Source organism: Centrocercus urophasianus, unplaced genomic scaffold (genome assembly GCF_019232065.1).
Source record: "Centrocercus urophasianus isolate 14NV4802_14NV808 unplaced genomic scaffold, USGS_Curo_1.0 seq_73, whole genome shotgun sequence".
Classification (NCBI taxonomy): Eukaryota; Metazoa; Chordata; class Aves; order Galliformes; family Phasianidae; genus Centrocercus; species Centrocercus urophasianus.
This window is the reverse complement of record NW_024885344.1, coordinates 10,572,789-10,594,109: the sequence shown is the minus strand read 5'-3', so window position 1 is coordinate 10,594,109 and position 21,321 is coordinate 10,572,789. Positions and strand designations below refer to the sequence as shown.

At 37.5% G+C, this 21,321-nt stretch overlaps 1 protein-coding gene and 1 long non-coding RNA gene across 6 annotated transcripts in view; one reads left to right on the top strand and one right to left on the bottom strand.

Moving 5' to 3' along the window:
* Positions 1-21,321, bottom strand: part of WNK1 (WNK lysine deficient protein kinase 1) — a 99,022-nt gene that overhangs the window by 53,000 nt on the left and 24,701 nt on the right. For all 5 annotated transcript variants that reach the window (XM_042837623.1, XM_042837619.1, XM_042837620.1 and 2 more), the window contains exons 2-4: positions 16,495-16,667; positions 11,537-11,757; positions 9,390-9,547 (exon numbers count right to left, since the gene is read on the bottom strand). In XM_042837623.1, coding sequence (XP_042693557.1) covers positions 9,390-9,547; positions 11,537-11,757; positions 16,495-16,667 — 552 coding nt within the window. The remainder of the gene's footprint in view (positions 1-9,389; positions 9,548-11,536; positions 11,758-16,494; positions 16,668-21,321) is intronic.
* On the top strand, positions 4,829-19,950 carry LOC122170616. Its single transcript, XR_006171806.1, has 3 exons — positions 4,829-5,041; positions 7,322-7,464; positions 8,049-19,950. It is a non-coding gene; the product is annotated as an uncharacterized LOC122170616 (long non-coding RNA).

Sequence of the window (21,321 nt, the reverse complement as noted above, 5' to 3'; positions counted from 1 at the left end):
GGACAGTTGTGCTCTCTTATAAAGAAAAGCAACGACTGCACATTTTGAACCTGATACCTTTTGAACTTGACTAATCTACCACCACCCAGACCAAAATTCCTCTCTCAACTATTTAAGAAAGCTCTTCATCACTGAAATAGCTCAACCAGTCTGTCTGCAGTCACTAGAAGCTAGAGATACGACATCCATCTCCTATTATACTGGTGTGCAAGTAATTTAAGTCTCGTGATTCTTAAATTTCCTTGAATCAGCTGTCTTCAACATTTGCTACTGATAAATGTGCACCCAGATTTCACATTCAGTTATGAAGACAATGGAGGCAATGCAGTGTTTATACAGGCTCGGTGGCTGCAACCTGACTGACCAGTTTGGAAATCATTTTCCTTTTCACTTCACCATGCACTCTCAAATAATGAAAATCCTTGAACTGAGGTTTCTTAAGGGAAACATCTAGTTATTAGCATGAGAGAATCCTTAGTACAAAGAACAGAACGTATTCCCCATCTGTTTATCACTTCTTGCTGTCATCTCCACATCCATCCACAATTAATCTCCAAAGCTGCCAGAGCCTCAACGTTGTGTTTTTACTTAAAGCCAAGGAATTTAGCATTAGAACTTTACAACACCATGCATGTGAAGTCTATCCCATTAACAAAGCTCATTTAAGAACTTGAACAAAGACCAGTCTTATCCTAAAGAAATCACTGCCTGCGTTCCTTTCCAAAACCATCCTATTTGTGATAATATTGAAGTGTATCTTATACTACCTTACAACCTATACAACCTTACCACCACGTTGACTAGTTTCCTGGCCTCGCACACAACGTACTTTATGGACTTTTTCCAGATGTGCCAATTCTCTGCTCATTAGTACCTCCAGGTAGGAAAAAACATCAACTTATTTCAAAAGTCAGAAGAATCTGGAGCTGAACATGTTTTTAGTTTAAAAGTAGATGAAGTAATCAAACCTCCTGTAACTGCAGCATTCCTCTATAAGGAACAGTAGAAATTACACAGTCCCTAAAAGAGGTGACTTAGTAATCAAAAGGCAGAATGCAATTCCTTAGTGCATCGCTGTCAAATGATATAGCTACATGGTAAAACAGGTCTTATTAAAAAATACACAGGATGATGATACAAGTGAAACAACAGTAAAGTCTGAGTAGACAAGAAAGCTAGGCACAGTTAGAATCATAGAATCATTAAGGTTGGAAAAGACCACTAAGATCATCTAGTCCAGCTGTCAACCCATCATTACCAGCCCACTAACCATGTCTTTCAGTGCCACATCTACCCTCTTATTGAAAACCTTCAGAACAGTGACTCCATCACTTCCCTAACACTCTGAAGCAGGAGTGCTGCCTTTGTCAACTGAACAAGAACATGCAATGGTGAGCATTTCAAGCTAGCTGAATGGCCCGTCGTTTTGTTGGGATTTCAGCTCAGAAATGGCTTTCAAGAGAATGGCAACATGCCTAGACACACATCTCAGTGCTATAAATATAGAAATGCCACAGCGACGCAATATTAAAAACAAAAACGTCTCTTCTATTTTCAGTATGGAAAATGTATTTTTGAAAAAAAATCATGTCGTATTAGTCGCATTCTCTGCTTTAATTAGCTACCAATCTGACAGATAAACATCGTCTAACATTCATTCTAAAATCTGAGTACAGCAATAGTAATTCTCAATCCACAGATTAGGTCTAGTGAACTTAAAACTGAATTAAAAAGAACAATTCAACATAACACCTTTTTCATGGGTCATAAAACCACATTTGCTACCAATATGAACACTCAGAAAATACCTGTTAAACAAACATAAACCTGAGTTTCTGGCCAAGGACAGTGTTGCAAAAACTGCAAAAATAGTGCACAATGCAACAAAAGCCACCATCTCTTTTATTTTCTGACTTACCAGAATTGAAGTTAAAGACTTCTATTTGTGTACCAAAAGATTCATTTTCAGATGAGGGTCCTAAAAATATTCCTGCTATGCACAGAAATCTGATAGTAGAAATAGGTGGTATAGTAGAAACATCTCTGAAAGATATTTACCTTAATAAGTCAAAACCTCAGTACTAGAAAGCTCAAAATACCTTCACCAGACAAAGAAACAACCGTCTTTTTATCCTTTGGAATAAAAACATAATGCACAATAAACAACAGAGCTTCTCACACAAACTTTTAAGCTTGGAGTTTCTCTCATCAGAAACAAAGCATCCTGGAGGACTAAAGAAGTGACTGTCCCATGTACACAGCACAGAGGTGAGTCTGCACCTTCAATAGTGTGTTCAGTTTTGGGCCTGTCGCTACAAGCATATGGAGTGGCTTGAGTGTGTGCAGAGAACAACGAAGCTGGTGAAGGAGTTACAAGGAGTGACTGAGGGAATTGGGGTTGCTCAGTCTTGAGGTGGCTGAGGGGAGAACTCATTGCTCTCTACAATTTTCTGAAAGGAGGCTGTAAGCTAGGAGAGCACTGACTTATTTACCTCAAGTGATAAGTGGATAAGACGCATGGAAATGGTCTCTAGTTGCACCAGAAAAGATTTAGGCTGGACATTAAGTACAATTTCTGCACAGAAACTGTGGTCAGGCACTGGAACAGGCTGTCCAGGAAATAGTGGAATCCCCATCCCTGGAAGCATTTAAGAATCACATGGACATATTAAGGGACATGGTTTTGTGATGGGATGGTAGATGAGGCTGATGATAGGACTAAATAATCTTGAAGATCTTTTCCAACCTAGATGACTCAATGATTCTCTACTTCTGGGAATTAACTACTGTAAAATTTCATTCAGTTTCAGTAACTCTCATATGGGAACAAACAAAAGCATTCAAGTAGACATACAAGCTTGCATGTCATAGCCAGTTCTGGAAACAGCTTTCAGAAACTTGGAGATAACTATATAAGGTTTCTGTAAAAATTTGGTGGAGTTCTAGCTTATGAATCACATAACATCTTTAAATAACTTCTTTTTTCTTTTTTTTCTATTTGTTTTTGAACTCACTCCCCTTCCAAACGATGAACTTTCCTGAAGTCATCTTGTTTCCATGTCAGCGCAACCATAGGAATACAGTTGTTAGGACAAGAAATAGCAGCACGCCCATTCTTAACATCAGTGCTTTTGACAAGTGGCACAGTGGTGATGAATAACATCAAGGTATCAGACTCTCCCTCTCTGTTCGTTAACAGAAGAGTCACCTTTCCACTGTTTGCTATGTTAAATTTCTCTCAGTTAATGTCAGAGCTACATAGATGTCCACACAGGACAATGTTACATATTAGCAACACAATTTTACAAGAATTGATCATTTTGAGTTATTGAACTTTTTTTTTTTTTTTTAATATACGTTGTTTACTCAGCATATTGACATTTTTAGAAAGCTGAATAAGCCTACATTTCCAAAGCCTGTAATACAACCAAATCTTAGATTTCCACATTGAAAAAATACATTTGATCTTCATTTTCTGCAGCTCAGCTCAGTTTCTCCCCCATTTTAATTTCTGACTGTTTTAAAATATCTAATTCAAAATTGAGAAACATTCCAAGCTCAGTAGTGAACAATACAGGAGAAACTTTTCACTTCAAACCACATTTTACAATACCAACACTGACATAGTCTGTTGCTTTAGCTGTGATCTAGAAAGTTTTGTTGCTGAATAGTACAAATGCCTCTTAAGACCAACTTGTAAAAGCGATCTCCTTTTAGAAAGCAATTCAGTTGAATGAGCTTTTTTTCTCCCAACTTAAGATCTTCCCTAGCTTTATGTACTGCATAGCATGTTACAGCTCAGTATTTTAGTTTATCCCTACTGTTTCTCACTTAGATCACTACTTCTTTAAAAAGATGACTATGAACTAACAGCTTCTTAAGATATTAATGTTTTGAGACCTCGTATTCTTGTTTCATCCCTCATCCATTTTTAAGCCAATGTATTTCTGAACTGATGAGTCAGTGACTGTACTGCTACCCAGAAAGATTCCTCGCTCTTAAAGAGTGCTGTTCAGAATGCTTGCAACTGAGATGAACAGCTATGGAAAACAAGTGGTAGAAGCTTACATGTTGCTTAATCCGTTTAGTGTGATACTGAGGAATAACATCTGTTAGAAAAATCATAGATTTTCCTGCTACTATTTTCCCCACTCAATACTTGGGTGCCTGAGTTTTCTTCTTTCAGTTAACACAGTTGCAAGAATTTTCCCCTTCTTACTCTGTTTTAGTGTGCTTGATGGAAGGTTCATGGATTTTCAGTATAAGCCTTAACAAAAGGCTGCTTGCTTTATTTGTGGGCTCCTGCTCCCTACTTCCCCATCACCTTTCCCATTCAAAAACTTGGTAGAAAAGGTATCTATCTGTATGAATGAAGCCAAGAAACCAAGTTATTTAAGACAAAGGAACAGAGCTTTATGTACATTAAACAATTTGCATATTGCTTCTAGAAAGTAAAATAGGATATTCATAAATATTCACTAGACAAGTAAAATTAATCACAAGACTAAAGGCTAAGCATTTATATTTGCTATCCCCTTTAGGGAAACAAAAGAGAAGACAGATGGGATGACTCGCCCATTTCATCTCCAGTGAAAATACAGAAAATTCAGTTGATTGAGTTTGGCAATTATGGTGCCTAATTTTTAAGTCACTAAAGCCACTGATTTAACCTCAAGTGACCAAACTGCAGCACTTAGTGAGCGACTGGTTCCCAGCCAAGGGAATGACCTTCACTCTAACCAGTAAGCTTTAGTTCCCACAAGTTAGGGAAATTACAGATTTTTAAAGTGGTTAGACACTGCCTGGTCTGGTTACTCATTATGTGCCTTGTTCCCTCAGGTGCTTTTTTAAGCTCTGTACAAACCGAGATGAGAAAAGTTGTGCACATTCTGTGGAACATTTCAGTACAGAACATTGTGTTTCATTTTTCAAGTCAAAATGCAAAATGCTGTTGTTTGTTTGTTTGTTTTTCTTCTCACGCTAAGGCTCGGATAGCAGACATTTGTTTAGAGAAGAGACTGGACTTCTGGTGAAGGAAAAGGTAAGTCCACAACTTAACTTTGTCCAAGTAAATGTGGAGAAAATTAATTATAGAGAACAAGACTCCATCAGGAAAACTTAATGTCAAAAAGACTTGTCTGTTCTTAATCTGGCATACACATGCCAGATTTTCAGTACATTTAAAACTGGGGATGGTCTTTATTTGTTTGGAATGAGAACATTGGTTGGTTTGTTCATTTTTTTTTTTTAATAGAGGTGTATGTGTGTGATTGAGATAAAGCTGCATAATAAAAATCATTAATTGTTATTCTACCTGTCAAGACTACTCAGTCACTTAGAAAATGTGTCTGAGACATCTAAGTATTAAAGATTGAGCAAATATGCATTTATGAAAATAATTCCTGTGTTGCAAAAAGCAAGCCTGAAGGAAATTCAGCATTGAAGTACTCAACATCTATCTGTGAGCTGAGAGCAAATGTAGCAAAAAAAAAAAAAAAAAAAAAAAAAAAAAAAAAAAAGCCAAGAAAGACCAGCCAGCTTTTGAAGCAATCACATGGATTCCATCAGTTGCACCAGAGGCTGAGACAAAGCAGCTGAAGCTAGTGCAGTCATGTCTTCATTGCACTGCTTTCCCAAACAGTCTAAATTAAGAAATCATACTTAAAATGTTTATTCTACAAATACCTGTATTCATTTAAATACACAGATAGCTCATTTCAAATGTTTCTTGGTTGATGCATATTTCAATAACTTATCAGAAGTCAAGGAAAGAATACCAGTTGACAGGCAGGAAAAGTGTCAGACAGGAAAGTCTGAATTTTACTAAAATTCTATGCCACTTGTGCAAACAAGTAACAGAATTGAGTATCCTGATCACATTTTGTACTAACTACCCATACTGCTTTGTAGGGTTTGCACACTGAAATAATTAATAATAATAATAATTATCACCTTCACCGGAGTAGGCAACATGACCTTAACAGTTCCATTTATCTTCAGTTAAAGGCTTAGGTGCTTTTTTCTTAGGCCAAGTAAGTAGCAATGCATGCCCAGCTGAATCTCTTCAGCCTAAATCACAGGGGAGTTCTTGTTTGTTTTTCTTTTTAAGTAAGAAAAAGACATTGTAATTCCTGTGATTTTTAAATACTGGCTAGTCATTTATTTAGAGCCATTTCCAAAGAACGCTACAGAGCTTCAAAGAAGAAAACACGCTCTTTGTGGAGACCAAGTTGCCACATTATGTTTTGATAAGGAGGGCAGCTGGACTCCCTACACATAAGAGACACAACAGGCAGGTATTTTCTAAAGAAACTGCTAGTAAAAAGGTCTGGATGGAGTTTGCTGGAAAGTGTAAATATGAAAAAGTAAATATGTTGTGTCAAACTTCTCCCAACTTCTTCCCCAGAATGGTAAAGCAAAGTTAAGGCCTAAAAACTGTAGAGTTTTTAAACTGAGCTTTTACTCAGTTCTTTTACTGAAAGAATTCTTCTAATCAAAATGAGACAGAAAACCAGTTTAAAACCTTGCACTTATTTCTTGTGCCAGGGAAAACTTGGGCACTTTATTTTTGTTCCTAATAAAAGAGCATTGGGATAGAAATTTCTCCGTGAGAATACAGACAGGATAGACAAACATCCTGGAAACACCAGACTCATCCAGCAGCACTGCTGTTCAAGATGTGAAACAATAACAAATAGCTGGTCAAATAACTTCTCATTGCAAGGGCAAATTTCAGATAGTCTTGCTATCTACATCTTTGCTTACCTAACTACATTATTTCATCAGAAAACTGCTTCCAGAAAAAAAACACTTAGGGAGGGAGAACACAAGCGAGTATTCTGAGCAATCCTGGCAAAGACTTCAAGCCAATGCTGCAGTGTCTGGGCATCAGGTAAAGCAATCCTAATCACAAAAGAGTAAGATCAGAAAGCAAGGTAGAGTCAAGGCCATGCTAGAAGCAAAAACAACATATAGACAAGACAGGAGAGAAAAATGCAAGCCAGTCCTGACAGGACACGGCACCTTGGACATTAAGACATCTTCAGGTTTCTGTCCTACGCCATAGCTAGGGTCTAAGCTAACAGACCAGCTGTGCTTTTTACTAAGCACACCAGTAGCTAGGAAAGGGGTTGAGGGAAATCGATTCATTTAAATACATTTCTCTTGCGCTGAGTGATTGCATGCTTTTATCTTGTTGCCTTTAGAAGTTTCAGTGATTTTATGCTTTCACATCCATGATCTTTCAATAGCAGACTGCCACTACTGTCTTTACTTCTGGTCTTTGTGCATGCAGCTAGATAAAATCATCCTGTCGTTTAAGGCACAGCAAGACCACAGCTCCTACCTCAGAATGTTCCTAAATATTCCTAGGAAAGTAGCAAACTGGAGAGTTGAATTGGAAACATTAAACATCTACCACAGACCACAATCACCTTCTAATCCAAGTTAAAAGGAAATGTGTTGGTAAGTACTGCTGGATTCACTCATACACAAAGTCTTCCAATTCCATTCTATAGTTGACAGTTCACATGTTGACCTTCTAAGTACCAAATTTCTTAACAGTCCAACCCCTTGTCCACAAATGTAGATACTGAAAAAATTCCTAAAATATCTTTCAAAATGAAAGTAAAAATCTTAAGAGGACAAGAGCAGAAAACTGTAGGGCTCTTTCCATGTTGGTAAAAAGAATATAAAGTGCATTTTATTTCATAACATCATTGTGCTGCTCACATTACAGAAAAGAACAGTGAATTCTCCATTATCACTTAAAAAAGATTTATGCTTTATTTCTAGATAATGTTGTATTTTCACTGAAAGTCTTCTTTGAAAACTATTCAACTGTCTGTTTTCAGTTTTGTGGGTTTGTTTTTAAGCACACACTGCTTTGTGGCTATCATACAATAAAAAAAACCCCAGATTTATCAAGATAGCCTTTCATTCTCTGCCTAGAAGCAGAGACACGTACATTCCATTTTGTTTACTTTTCTGCTCTTTGCTCCTTCTGCAATCAAGGAAATCTTTTATTTTCATGTCAAAATGCATTTTAGAGATGTCAAACTGTAGATGAAACAGCAGGAAAAAGTCAACAATTCAATTTGTGAAACATCAGCAGCAAAGCGCAGTAAAAGATGTGTTGGACTGAGCAAACCGTTACCATTCCCTGCTCCTCATCCACTTAGAAGTTCAACGGTCAACCAAAAACAGTGGGGAGAAAGAAGTATTCAGGTTTGTCAAAGGTACAACACACGTGGTAAGTAGAACCTCAGTAAGTCTATAATTAAGTTTCAATTTGCTAAGTATTTTGCAGACCAGGAAAAGGATGCTCCTGGGAGCATGAGACCATCTATTTCAAAAGATGACTTTCATCACCACAGCCCAGTTCCTAGCACGTTTTAAGCGATAGGGCAGGGTAGTTGCATCAGGTGTCTGTTCTGGCATAAAATACCCATCCATACTGAAATTATGTTTCTTTGGCTCTAGGCAACATACATACACAAGCATTGCAAAGGATACCACTAAAAATTGTTTTCATAAGCTATTTTGTTTTCTTTCTCTGATCCAGATAGCCAGCAGATCAGAATGTGCAGTTAATCAACTAGATTTTACTCTTGTTCCTTTTGACTTAGAGGATTACAGTTAGGTTAACCGACATGTCAAAAAGAAAAAAAAAAAATATGTTAAAAACTTACTCTAGTTGTTGATAAAAAAAAAACAGCTATTTTTCCTCTTCTTCCTCCTCCTCCTGTGCCTCGCTCACATTCTCCTTCAAAAAAGCTATCATCTTCTATTTCACCAAGCCTTCCTTAGCAACTCATCCCTTCTAACATAAAGACTCTCTCTTCTCTGTTTGCAGTTGGCAATTATATCTCTCTTACAGCATGAGGCACCAGGAATAAGCACTTATTTTTCCAGACCTAAGCAAATCACTTGTTATTAAATCCTCAAAGCCTCAAAAATAATACACACCAAAAGATTAACTGGAATAATACTTCCTCCAATCTGTAGACAGCTGAAAGTCTTTTTCTCCCTTTGCACATGTGAACAGATGCACTGATTTTCTCAGAGTAAGTTTTCACTCTCCCAAATAGCCAACCTCACTATTCTTTCTATTCCTTCTCATCAAGTTTCTCTGTTTTAAATCTTATCCAATATCTTCTTGTATACCAAACAGGCATCAGCACATGCAACATTTTATTTCCACTCACATATTTTACAAGTTTCTAATGAACCATTTGAGGTAAGTTGAATTGTTTTATTCAGTTCCATCCATACTCCTAAACACTCTAATTATTCTCTCCCCCCGCAAACACTTGTACAATGCCATGCCGTCCAGCTTTACTCTTTTGCTAGGCTGACAGCCTTAGAGCCAGTAGTGGGGAGGAACTTACACTGGTCACTCGACGGTAGATCTGCGCGGCATTTTGGCACTCAGAATAAGGATACTCAGACGTTGCCATCTCTAGCATACACATCCCAAAAGCATATACATCAACGGATTCATCATATTTCTCCTCATACATCTCGGGGGCCATGAACTCTGGGGTACCTTAAATTAAAAGAACGATTCAGACTCTAAATGTCTCAAAGCGAGCAGAGGCTGCTGGCGTTACTCACCGCAGGAGGAAGTGGATGGGCAGACCTGTGAGACAAAAGAAAGTGGAGGCAAAAAGAAGAGGGAGGAAACCCTTAGTCACTCTGTTTTATCAAACCACTTTGCGAGTCTTCCATTGCAAGGTCTTTATGGAATCAGAATGGCATGAACAGACTGATGTAGTTTTCATTTTACGCATGTTAGTGCAAGTACCAAAACAGACTGAATCAGGCATCAAATGGAGGAAAGGGGATAAGAAGAAGGGAAAAACAGACTAGCCATAGGCTGCAAACCAAATACTAAGGAGAGTTAAGACACTTACCTTTTCTCCCTGTAAGAAAGGAGGCACATTAAACCTGGTTTCAAGAATTACCTGACCGCCCTCTGCTGCAAAAGAAGTAGTATTGGTAAGAGCCCACAGCTAGTCTCTGTCCTAGTGCTCTCCACCTACTTTTTGAAGTAGAATGGTTCAGGAAAGGCCTTGCAATGAAAAACTCTTTTTGTTAAAAAATATAAATCTTCATGATAGAAAGTGAAAAGTAATTTTCTGCAAAGGCCACTCACCGGAGCCCTCTTCTTCATATACTTACCTTCTCACCTGCAGTATATTTATAGGCCTACTGCAGATACAGGCATTAGTGAGGAACATCCTACAGTCAAAAAATACTTAGAAATACAGAGAGATTGAGTTACAAGCATAGAGCGTGAGATTCAACAAGTCCCATTTAAATAGTTTGCAGAGAATTTTTGCTCAGAAGCATCACAGCATCCCCTCTGTAATCAAAGGGACTGCACTGTATGATTAAAGACGTAAGTTTGATTCTGTAAATTTAAGCACAGAATTACTTCCTGCAAATACCAGAATCAAGATAGTTCTATAAATCAATGAACAGTCACTTTTGTTTTCACAACACAAAATGAAGAGAGAATGTCATTGTAGCCATTTATCCAAAGGCAAACTATGAACATACAAAGGGATAATTTTGTAATGATGTATTTGAAGAAGAAGGGAGCACATTTAAGAAAAAAACTTTTTTTCTTGGACAATGTGTACTTTTCATTCATACTATTATTTTGACCTGGTTAAGAAGCAGGAAATATTTCAGCAATCACTTTCAAGACAGTTTATGGATATACATCTTTTATCCCATTTGGGTATCTAATATAGGACTGTTGAGCAATATTACATTTTAGCAAGCTTAGACACTGGAAATAAAAGCAATTTCATTCCTCAAAGCCTATTTGCCCAACTATAAGAACAAAGCTGATAAAACCATTTCTTTAAAGAATTTACAAGAAAACCTGTACTAGATCTATCAATCCAATAGCTTATTTCCTGAAAACGCTCATTAGCGGATACACAAGAACAGAGCAAGTACAAGACAATACTTCCCCAATGCATCCTCCTGACTTAATGGAAAACTGCAGTCCAGAGACTTTCTGGTTAAAACATTATACCCCAGTCCAACTGCAATATATTTTGACTTTCTTTGATAAATCTTAGTTTTTGTTGGCCAATTGTAAGAGATTTAATATTAACATCTGGTGACAATTGAAAAAATTGGCTGTATAAATTAATGCTTAGCTAAACATCAAGATATTTGTTAGTCACCAAAACCTATTTGCATGTTTCTTGAACAGATATATAATTCTCACCTTTCATATGCAGTTAAGAATGGTTTTATCAACAGTGTTGCAGAAAACTGTTGGGCAAGGCAATAAATCTATATTCTGAAATACTTTAAGTTACTATACAAATACAAAACGCATCATGTCATCTCATCAGGAACTCCACCTGACCTCAAAAGCCAAGAAATCAAGCCTACACATCTTCAAGCTTAGATTGTGTATCTTTGAAACCATATTTTAAAAGGAAAGCTCTTAAGGCTCGAATTCCCAAGTACATAGACCGGCTCATCAGCCTTCTAAACAGTAGAGACTTACCTATCACACTTTTGGCAAAAGAAGCTCGCTTCAGGGTTGCCAGTCCAAGGTCTCCAATCTTGACTGAACCAGTGGGGCCAGTAATGAAGATGTTGTCACATTTTAAGTCTCTATGAATAATGGGAGGAGTGCGTGTGTGTAGAAATTGTAAGCCTTTCAGTATCTGACGACACCAGCTTCGTAGTACTTTGATTTTCATCACTTTAAATCTTTTCAGGTACCTACAGAAAAATAACAGTACATGAAACAGGCTCCAGTGTCAGCCACTTGTACTACAAAATTAAGTTCTGCTACCAAATAGCAGATTATGCTGTATATTTGCTGTTTTAAAGCGAGAAAGCAGTAGCTAAAGAGACTGAGAAATTTTAACTTCATCTATTTTAAAAAATACCTCTCCAGTTCAAAAATCAAAGAGCTGAAGATGGATCCCCCTCCAAGAAAGAAAAACTGCCCTATGAAAAATTTCTGCCTACTTCCTTCTAACCACAAGACTATAGTGCTGAAGGTTAAAAAGTAAATTATTAAAATCATTAAATTATTGTATTATCAAAATATTTTAAAAATAAATAATTTGCATACCAAGTCAACCTAAAGATAATTAAGCACTCAGCTTGCTAAATTTCAATGCACTGCTTCCCCAACACACAGTTAAAAACTTATGCATTACATTATCTACTTATTTAAGAGGATTACCTACCCTTCAGTTTATCCCATCCTTGCTTAAATAGTTAAAATCTTTTCCTTGGTGAACTATTGGGAAGAGGGCAGTAAAGCCAAAGATGCTAATAAAGAACAGCCGAGTACAGAGCTGCTGCAGACCACGCAAGAGTTACAAAGTCACCCTAGTTATCAATGTTAGTCCAACCACTTTGATCAAGGATTCCAGATTACGCTTTGAACCTACATCAAATTTACTTGCTGTCAAGCAAATAAAAAACTCTCAGAGATCACTTCCCTGGTACTGTCCCATACGGGATGTGACTGTCTGAATCTGATCAGATAATACTCACCACTTCAAAACTACGGAGAGGAAAAGAAGATCTTTAAAATGATTATGCTAACAGATTGATGTGGAAATTACATGCACAGCATCAGCATCCCTTTGCAGGCAAAACATGACCCAGTCTTAACTGTTCTAATATTGCTGCTTTCTAAATGTCAGAAGAGAAAATTCACACAAATAATTGTTTTCCAGTCTTCGTGACACAAGAATGTGATCTTATTCTACTAAACTTTGATAGCCTAAAGATGTCACAAGGTGAATGGCCTATTCAAGTGTTTTCCAGCTGTGTATTCTCACATGCTCTCTTCAGGTAGAAGCGTTAGTTTAAAGAAAGAGTTCTTTTCTTCCTTTTTAAAAAGAAAGGGCTGACATGTATTTAGAGAAGGAACTGCTGAAATGGTACACTCTGTACAGCAATAATTTTATTCTTATGTGCCTGAGGTTGGACAAGTTTTATACTGCCACAAGACTGGGTGTAAACTCTGTGACCAGGATGGAGCTACATGCTTAAAATCAAGTCAGGTTCAATTACTGAATGGCAGTGTTCAGTCTTCTGCATACCCATAAAATTACTTGCATCAACACCAGCATAAAAACTCCATAATTAAACTCCCGTTACTTTAATTTCTCCACTTTAGAGGAAGATCTGGGAAACAAACTGCTAGCAATAAAAAAACAAAACTGTAAAAGCAGTCAGGACCTAGTTCCAGAAGGAGTCTTGAACCAGACTGTAAAGACGGACAGGGAAAAAGCCAACCCAAGGAAGGAGACAAGCTGAAGGAAGTTCTGGATCACATCAGCTACCACTTGAATTCTTGCTATTGACACAATGCTCATTCATCACTCTTGAGTCTGTTCCAAAGATCACATGGTAGGGGCACTTCAGTTCAGCATCTGGAATCCCTAATTACATTCTTGGTTTCAAATATGCTAGTCTACTGCCAGCTTCTCACTGTTAAAGGATCTGGGTCCAACCATCACCCAGCATCCTGCAGCGTTGCTGTAATTTTTCCATAACACTGCCATAAACAAAGTCACACATCACTTAAGGTAGAAAGTGTTTTAAAATGGAAAAATATATAAATACTTAAAAAATACATGTACAGCCCTATTAGCCTACTAGGCTTTATTTATCCAAGTATTACACATACAGTAACTCAGGTTTGAGAAGACCTCAAAAGGTCTCTAGGCTAAGCTTCTTTTCCACATAGGGTCAGTCAGGAAGTCAGACCAGGTTCATTTGAGCTGTGTCCTGTCAGATCTTGAGCATCTCCAAGGAAGGAGACAGCATACCTCTTGGGGCAACTTGTTCCACTGCCTGATTGTCAAAAAGCTTCCTATTGCACCCAGAAACCAGCTCCCTAGTTTCAGTTAATGCCTGTTACCTCTAATCCTCCTACCCACCAAGCAGCAACAGAAAGAGCCTATGACTTCTTCATAACAGCAGTCTTCCAGTGCCTAAGTCACTCCTAAAAGTTTCCCTTCTTTAGCTCAGTTTTTCCAGCTCATAATCACACAGCAGGTACTCCAACCCCTGACATCTTGATGACCGCCACTGAACTTGTTCCTAGCTGATCAGCATCATTCTTCTCTATTTAACAGGGTAGTTGTCAATTAAAGATAGGTACTTGATCTTAGCACAAATACAAGCAGAGATGAGAAAACAAGACAATCCTAATAATTATCTTCAACAAATGGAGAAAAGTAGGAACTAGAGTTTGATTTCTGTCTCGCAATTTTACGTGTTTGGATTTTTTTAAAACCAGGAAGGCTCACAATCTATCACAGCATCTCATCTCACGGAGCTAAAGAAATTCTACTTAGCAGAAATAGTTATGAAGGCACATATCCTACCAGAATAATATTTTCATCTGAAGTAGATCAGGAATACACATTACAGTGGCTTTTGAAGTCAGAACTAGAGACTGAGACTTCAGTCAGAAAAATTAAACTGCCATCTTCATTAACAGTGTAATTAAGACTTAAAGTAGACAATTCAATTTTTTCCAATACTTTCTGTTTATATATAATGTTAGAAAGCAAATTCTTATAGTAATTGAGTTGTAAGACGTTTAAATTGGTATGTTCCCCAGAAGTGCAGGGACTTTTCTTTGTGCAATTAAAAGTCTTCCCAGGCAGCATTTTAAAAGGACGAATTCACAATATTACCTACACAAATACAATACAACTTCGTGAAAAGATACTTTGGGATAACATTAAAAACAAACAAACAAAATGTGAGATATGTAATATCAAGTGGCAACAGTGGCTATGTCTCAGAATGAGGAAGATACCACTTGCTTTTAAAAGCAAGTAGTATAAACACACTGGATAAATATGGAAGCAATATGCACTCAAACTCCATATGTTAAAAATCAGTGAGCAGTATGGGAATAGAATATAAATGAAATACATATTGATATTAAATTTGGTATTTCAGAAATTTCTCATGTAGTTTACTTGTCAGATATCCAGTGAGGAGCAGAAAAATGAACTAAATTACAAAGTACACAATAGTGAAAAAAATAAAGTGTTATTTAAACGATAGCCAATTAAAAAGAATATTAAGGTTTTTTTTCCCAGATAAAAAAAGACCTTCATAATTCAGAGTACAAAACAATCTTATGGCTAGTAAATCTTAAGTATTTCTTCCTATCAAAGCATTATCTTATAGTTATCTGCTTTTACTTTATCTTGCTTATGCCACTGCATAACAAAGCAATCCAAGCATTAAATCTGTGAGGGAAAGAACAGAGTGAGAAAGAGAGGAAGAGTTATATCCAACCCTATATACACTACAATGAAAATAGATACCTGCAAATAGATGCATCTGTACAAAGCTGTAAAACCTTCATACCGTTCTAAGTACAGGACATAAAGTAACTGATCTATTACTTTATCTGATATACCTTAAACAACCTCAGAAAAGCTCTTCATGGATACATAGATAAAGTTACAACTTCTTTAGTCCTCCAACCCTCTTTCAAGAAAGAAACACATCCCTATAATTACAGTTCAGACTCCCAGGAGCACATTTTCCCTGTTTTAAGCATGTCCATTTGTGGCAATCAACAAATGTTGCAAGAGGAAAAAAGCCACAAGAAGTTCACAGCCCATTTTAACCAAAGTTCCTACACTCTATTCACACATTTAGGATTTAAATGCTAGTCCAAGATTTAAATGGACACCAAATTAAGACTACGACTCACAATCCATGAATTTTAAGTCATGGCAGCTTTATTTCCAGTAATTTAACAGCAACTGGATGCTCCTGAAGAAACTCACATCTCCACAAGATTTACAGCGTAAGACAAAAGCATGATTTCAGTTCAACTCCCTCAGCTTTACGTACCACTAGAGGGCCCTCACAGCAGTTTCAATCACTAGTTTCCAACTGGCTTGAAAACAGATCTAGCTTCACTCAATTACTTCACAGGTCAAAACTGTAAATGCTTTCAAGCTTTTCTAAAGTACAACCTCATGAAGTTTTAACTAAAAAGATGTATTTTCGGGTGTGCTTTTTATTCCTTCTTTTTATTGATTATTGGTACTGTAGTAACACACAATGCCTCCCAAGCAAGGTGAATCAATAAGAGCTTTGAACTCTACAAAATACCTCATGCCAAACTGAAGAAGCTCAGGAGGAAAACAAAAGGTACAAAAAAGCAGCACACTTACTGAGCTCACAAAAATCAGAGACTTCTCCTGCATGTGCTTAGTAGGACGTCACAAAGAAGAATCTGACAAGTTTGCTAACATAAAGAATGGTCCATTGTACCCTGCAGTGCTAACAAAACTCTTCTTCAACTCCTTAAACTTCTTAACTCCTCTCTTGCAGGAGTTTAGCCCTCAGTAAAAGGTCTCTGTCCTTAGCTATTTTGAATTATTACCTACTTCAAATGCCCTAATAGTGATAATGCTCATCAAGTGCTTTGACACGCTAGAATTTACTTACGTTTTTAATGTTCCAGATGTCATGAGTTCTGTCACAAGGACAATACATTTTTTTCCTTTGACTGTGGACTCCCAGGAATCGTAGAACCTGACAATATTGGGATGCTGAAGCCCTTTCAGCATCCCAGCTTCCTCTTTGAATCTTTGTCGCTCTGACTTGGATAGTTTCCGATCCTAACGAAGAAAGAAAATAAAGCTTTGTTTTATTTCTCAGAGAAACTGCAAATTGAAAAACAGTTGTGTACAGTCATTCAACAAGAATCAACAAGCATCTTTTAAACGCCATTTTGCTGAGAGTTACTCATGCAGTAACTTCTTTATTTAGAAGATACTCTATCATAGCTTTCCTTACAGTATGAATGGGGATTATCTCCTAGTGCTATTTCTTCCATCCCTACTCCAAAGGGATTGCTTGACTTGAGGTGGAAAGGGGACAACGTCCTAAAATACTCGTGCATTCAAGGTCAGGCAAAAAGGGATCATTTAAAGCACATATCTCAGATTATAAACACCTATAATCTTCAGTTATTCCTTCAAGCATAGAATCCACACCACTGGTAACAGACTGGATTAATTCTCCATACAGATGATAGAGCAAAAAACCTAATTTATAGGATGCATTTCCAAAGAAAGACAAATAAATTTGGGTTAGATTTTTATTTATTTATTTATTTTTATTAAAAGCATGACCTCATGATTGAGCAAGCTTCCTGTAATCTAGCATCAAGGAAAACAAAGACATAATTCACACCAGAGAGACAGCGAGCTTTTGGCCAGAGACAAGTCATGAAAAAGCTTTCCTGGACGATATTGCTGTACTATCTACAGCAACCAACTATCTAATATCTTCAAGATTCTGACCAGCTGACCAGGAATAAACTGCAAATATGAAGAGTCTCCTTGCATCTTTCAGCTGTCAGTTTACCAGTGCATAGTCACACTAGTTTGGCTGATAACTGACATAAATCAGATCCATATGCAGATAGTATGAAAAACAATTCAAGATAGATTCAAAGCCCAGATTTTTACAATCAGTGTTTCTGCCAGCTAATTACAAATAACCAGTGCCCTCTGTCAAATCTTAGCAAAAATTTTAAGGCTACATTTACTTTTCAACTACAAGGCAGCAGAATAAGTACTTAGAGTCTACTCAAACTGTTCACAATTGTCCACTAATCTGTAATTCCTCTTCCTTTGTGAAGTCAGTGTGTTTTCTCAATACTATTCAGCCATGTTAATATCCAAACCACCCTCTATTCACATAAATTATCGACTTTCCCTAGGAGGCATGGACTACTTCATTTCCAGATGAAGCCCCAATTTTCAGAAGCGTAGGAATCTTCCAGATCAAATAGGAGAATAGTTCTGAAATTATTTCAGATGTCAGTGCTTTTATGCGTCTATCACTTACCATATATTTATGGTTGTTTAGGAAAACACCAGTTCTTAAGTGCCACAAATTAATCAATAGATATCAAAAGCGTTCAATCCCGCAACTATTTCCCCCTGCAGAAACTAGTGCTACCACTTCTCCTCACTCCTTCAGAAAGCATACTTGCACAGACAAGTTTTGATAGAATGTGCTTGCAGAAACACTAAGAAAACATGTCAATATTCATGTCTGCTGAGGTTTAGTGGTGTTTTTTGGTTGATTTGGTTTTTATTGAGTTTCTTTAATATGGAAGTAACGTTCCCACTTGAGCTCTTACACAGCTAATAGCTTTCCTTTCTTCACAATGTACAGCAGCACAAGTTCTGTCCAAGACCAATGTAATCCCGACTGTTACAAGCAGCAGAGATGCAGAAAAGCAGTGAGCTGCTATCAGCACGTCGATCAAAAGATCATACACACATGGTTTAAGAATCTCAATACTTTGAACAGAATGCACAATCACAATAATCATTCTCACAAAGATAACAAAGCAGATTATTCCCAGCCTCTGCTCTTTATCTGTATAATTCATCTGTTTAGCTCTACATCGAATTACTTTTTATGGTAATTATAAAACACAGGCCGTAACAATTACTCGTTACATCGCTTAAATTTAGCGATGTAATACAAACACCTACATTTGTTTGTGTACAAAAACTAAATTATAGTTAGACACTTGGATTAAGCTTCCTGTATTTTGTGAACTAACAAATATTACTAACCAATTTTAGACTAGACTTGACCTTAAGTTTTCATTTAAACCTGAATACTCCCGATCTCACTTTTAAGGGCCTCTCTGGGCTTCCCTTGTTGCTGTACTTGTGGTGCCGGATAGAAACTAACAAGTGCTAATCCCTCTTATCAAGGAGCAGATTCCTAATGGGCATGCCTACTTTGAGTCATTTCTCTTTCTGGTCACATCAACGGTAGCATCATGTTCCTGCAGACGTATCTGTGACGTTTAAAACAGACACTCAACACTTCACTGCTGGCATTAACAGAAGAAAAAAAAAGTCCAGACAATGACAATATATTAATGCAACACTTCTCTGGAAGCCACAGTGCCCTACTGATCTCAGACAAGTTTGGACACAAACGCAGGCCAACAAACACAAATTGCACCCAGAGAAAACAGCAATATTTCTGCAACCAAGGAAACATCACACCTTTCAGTAGCACTGCAGCAGCCGAAGCTAATTTTGAATAGAGCTGTCAGAAATGGACAGAAGCCACTTGTTTCATAAGACCAGCAATGTGTACGGCCTTTAACTGCCCCGATTTGTAACAGGTATTTATATATCTTTCCTTAAAGGAACACTAGTGCTAGGTAGCATAAAATGCTATATGTACTTGAAAAAGAAAACTAGCACTCAACAATTAGACCTCATGTACAATTACACCAACAAAATTCATCTGTATGTACAATAATTGGTGGTTACACTTGCATAAGCTACCCTCCAACAGCACAACTTGCAAACAGCCTACAGGCTAAATGCAAGGAACATAAGAGCCACCCTTGCTCCCGTTCCATCCCCATCTCTAAAGAAACAGCAAGAAGTACCATAGTTTATCACTCAAAGTAAGCAATTACCTCTGATTCAATTATATCAAAGGCAAATCAAATAAGATCTGTATCTCCTGTAGCCTTTTTCCTCCCTTCAGCTCAGGGTCTAAGTAGGTACAGAGATGGAAGACATCAGTGTGCATTTGCTGTTTCCAGCAACCAGACCTCACAGCTTGACATTCCAGTATCACAAAGCACAAGACTGGGTAAACAAATGCAATGTTCTCTCTTTTATTTTTATTTTTTAAATCAAACAATGAGAAACAATGCATGATATAAAGGTGCGTAAAGTGTTTTTTCCAAAAATCTGAGAAATTTTATAAAAAAGATGCCACTTTAAGAACTGTTAATAATATACGACTTGATATCCTATCCTTCCAAGGCCAATTTGTTTTGGAATTTCAACTAAAAATAATAATTATAAAAAAAAAAAAAAAAAAGAGATTGGACACCCTCCTTCCTCCCCCAGGCATTCATTTTGACCATATAATGAAGCAACACCAGGCAGACAAGACAAACTCCTAAGTCTTGCTGTTTGCAAATCACATTCTTGCATCTCAGTTACAGCAAGTGCTGAGCTGATATAGCCTAAATATTTAAAAATACACAAGCTGTCAAACTCGAAGAGAACTTGCTTCCTAAAATGGACTTAACTACCTCATAATTTGGACAGCATTGTTCTCCCTGAACCAGTAGCTTCCCTGAAGGACTGAAGTGTCACATCCCAATCACCAGGCTGCCCTTCCAACAAATTGAAACAGATGCATCGAGCCCACTTCGTTCATTTCACTCATTCCTTTCCACCTACATTAAATTGTTTTGACAAGCCAGGACAAACAGCAAGGCTTCCCAGCACGTGACCTATGGTTCTACAGTGCCAGAGGCCTGAATAGAGAGAGGCACTAAGTGAAACAATTGTTCAGCTCAATACCATTCAATAATCTTTTCTTGGCAGCTTTCATTTATCCGCATGCTCCCCTCTGACTTCTTTTGGTCAGGAAACAGCTATCAGAGCTACTTACATCATTCAATGTAAGACAGGAAACTTGGTCATTTACAATATGCCAGGTATGGGCTGACCCTTTTGCTGGTGTATTTAATCTGGAAGAGCATAAATTACCCAGTACTGTTACAGCCTGCCTTCTATCCCTGTGCCTAGGTACCTTATGTAAAGGAAGAAGAAATAAAGACAACTAAAACCAATCTCATCACAGATCAGCTTTTCTGCCAAGCCACAAAAAGTGAGGTACATCAGCAAAAGTTATCTATATTCCCCTCGGTGATATTTTTCAGCCAAAGCTAATGTCTGTTCAGCATCCTTCTGAAAGACGGAAGGAAATACATTTCTGACATTTAGATTAATCTTAAATTTCATCTGGGCTGCTCATACACCAGTTAATAGGTTCTATTGAGCAATTTTTCCATGTGTTCTCCTTTCCGAATTCCTGCGGTCCTTCCAGGCGTTGTCCCAAAGCAATGTGACAAGGACCACACAGCACAGCGGATCCAGGAGCAGCTCCAGAACGGCCCTTGCTGGGCACAGAGCTCATGAACTCAAAAAAAAGGTCTCGCCCTCTGCCTTGCCTCATTTCTGCTACACGGCCCCAAAGAGCACTGAAGGGGCCTGAGCTAAACTACAGAACAATTCAGAAGAAAAACTTCAACACAATAATACAACAGACCTCCAGAACCGCACGTCAGAGATGGAGTTTTAGATGTCGGTAAAAGCAACGGCGCCATGTTAGGAAACTACAGGCAAATATTTCATTAACAGAATGAACTGACACACTCAACAGCTGAGTGAGTGATCTGCTAAACAACTTAAGAGAAGC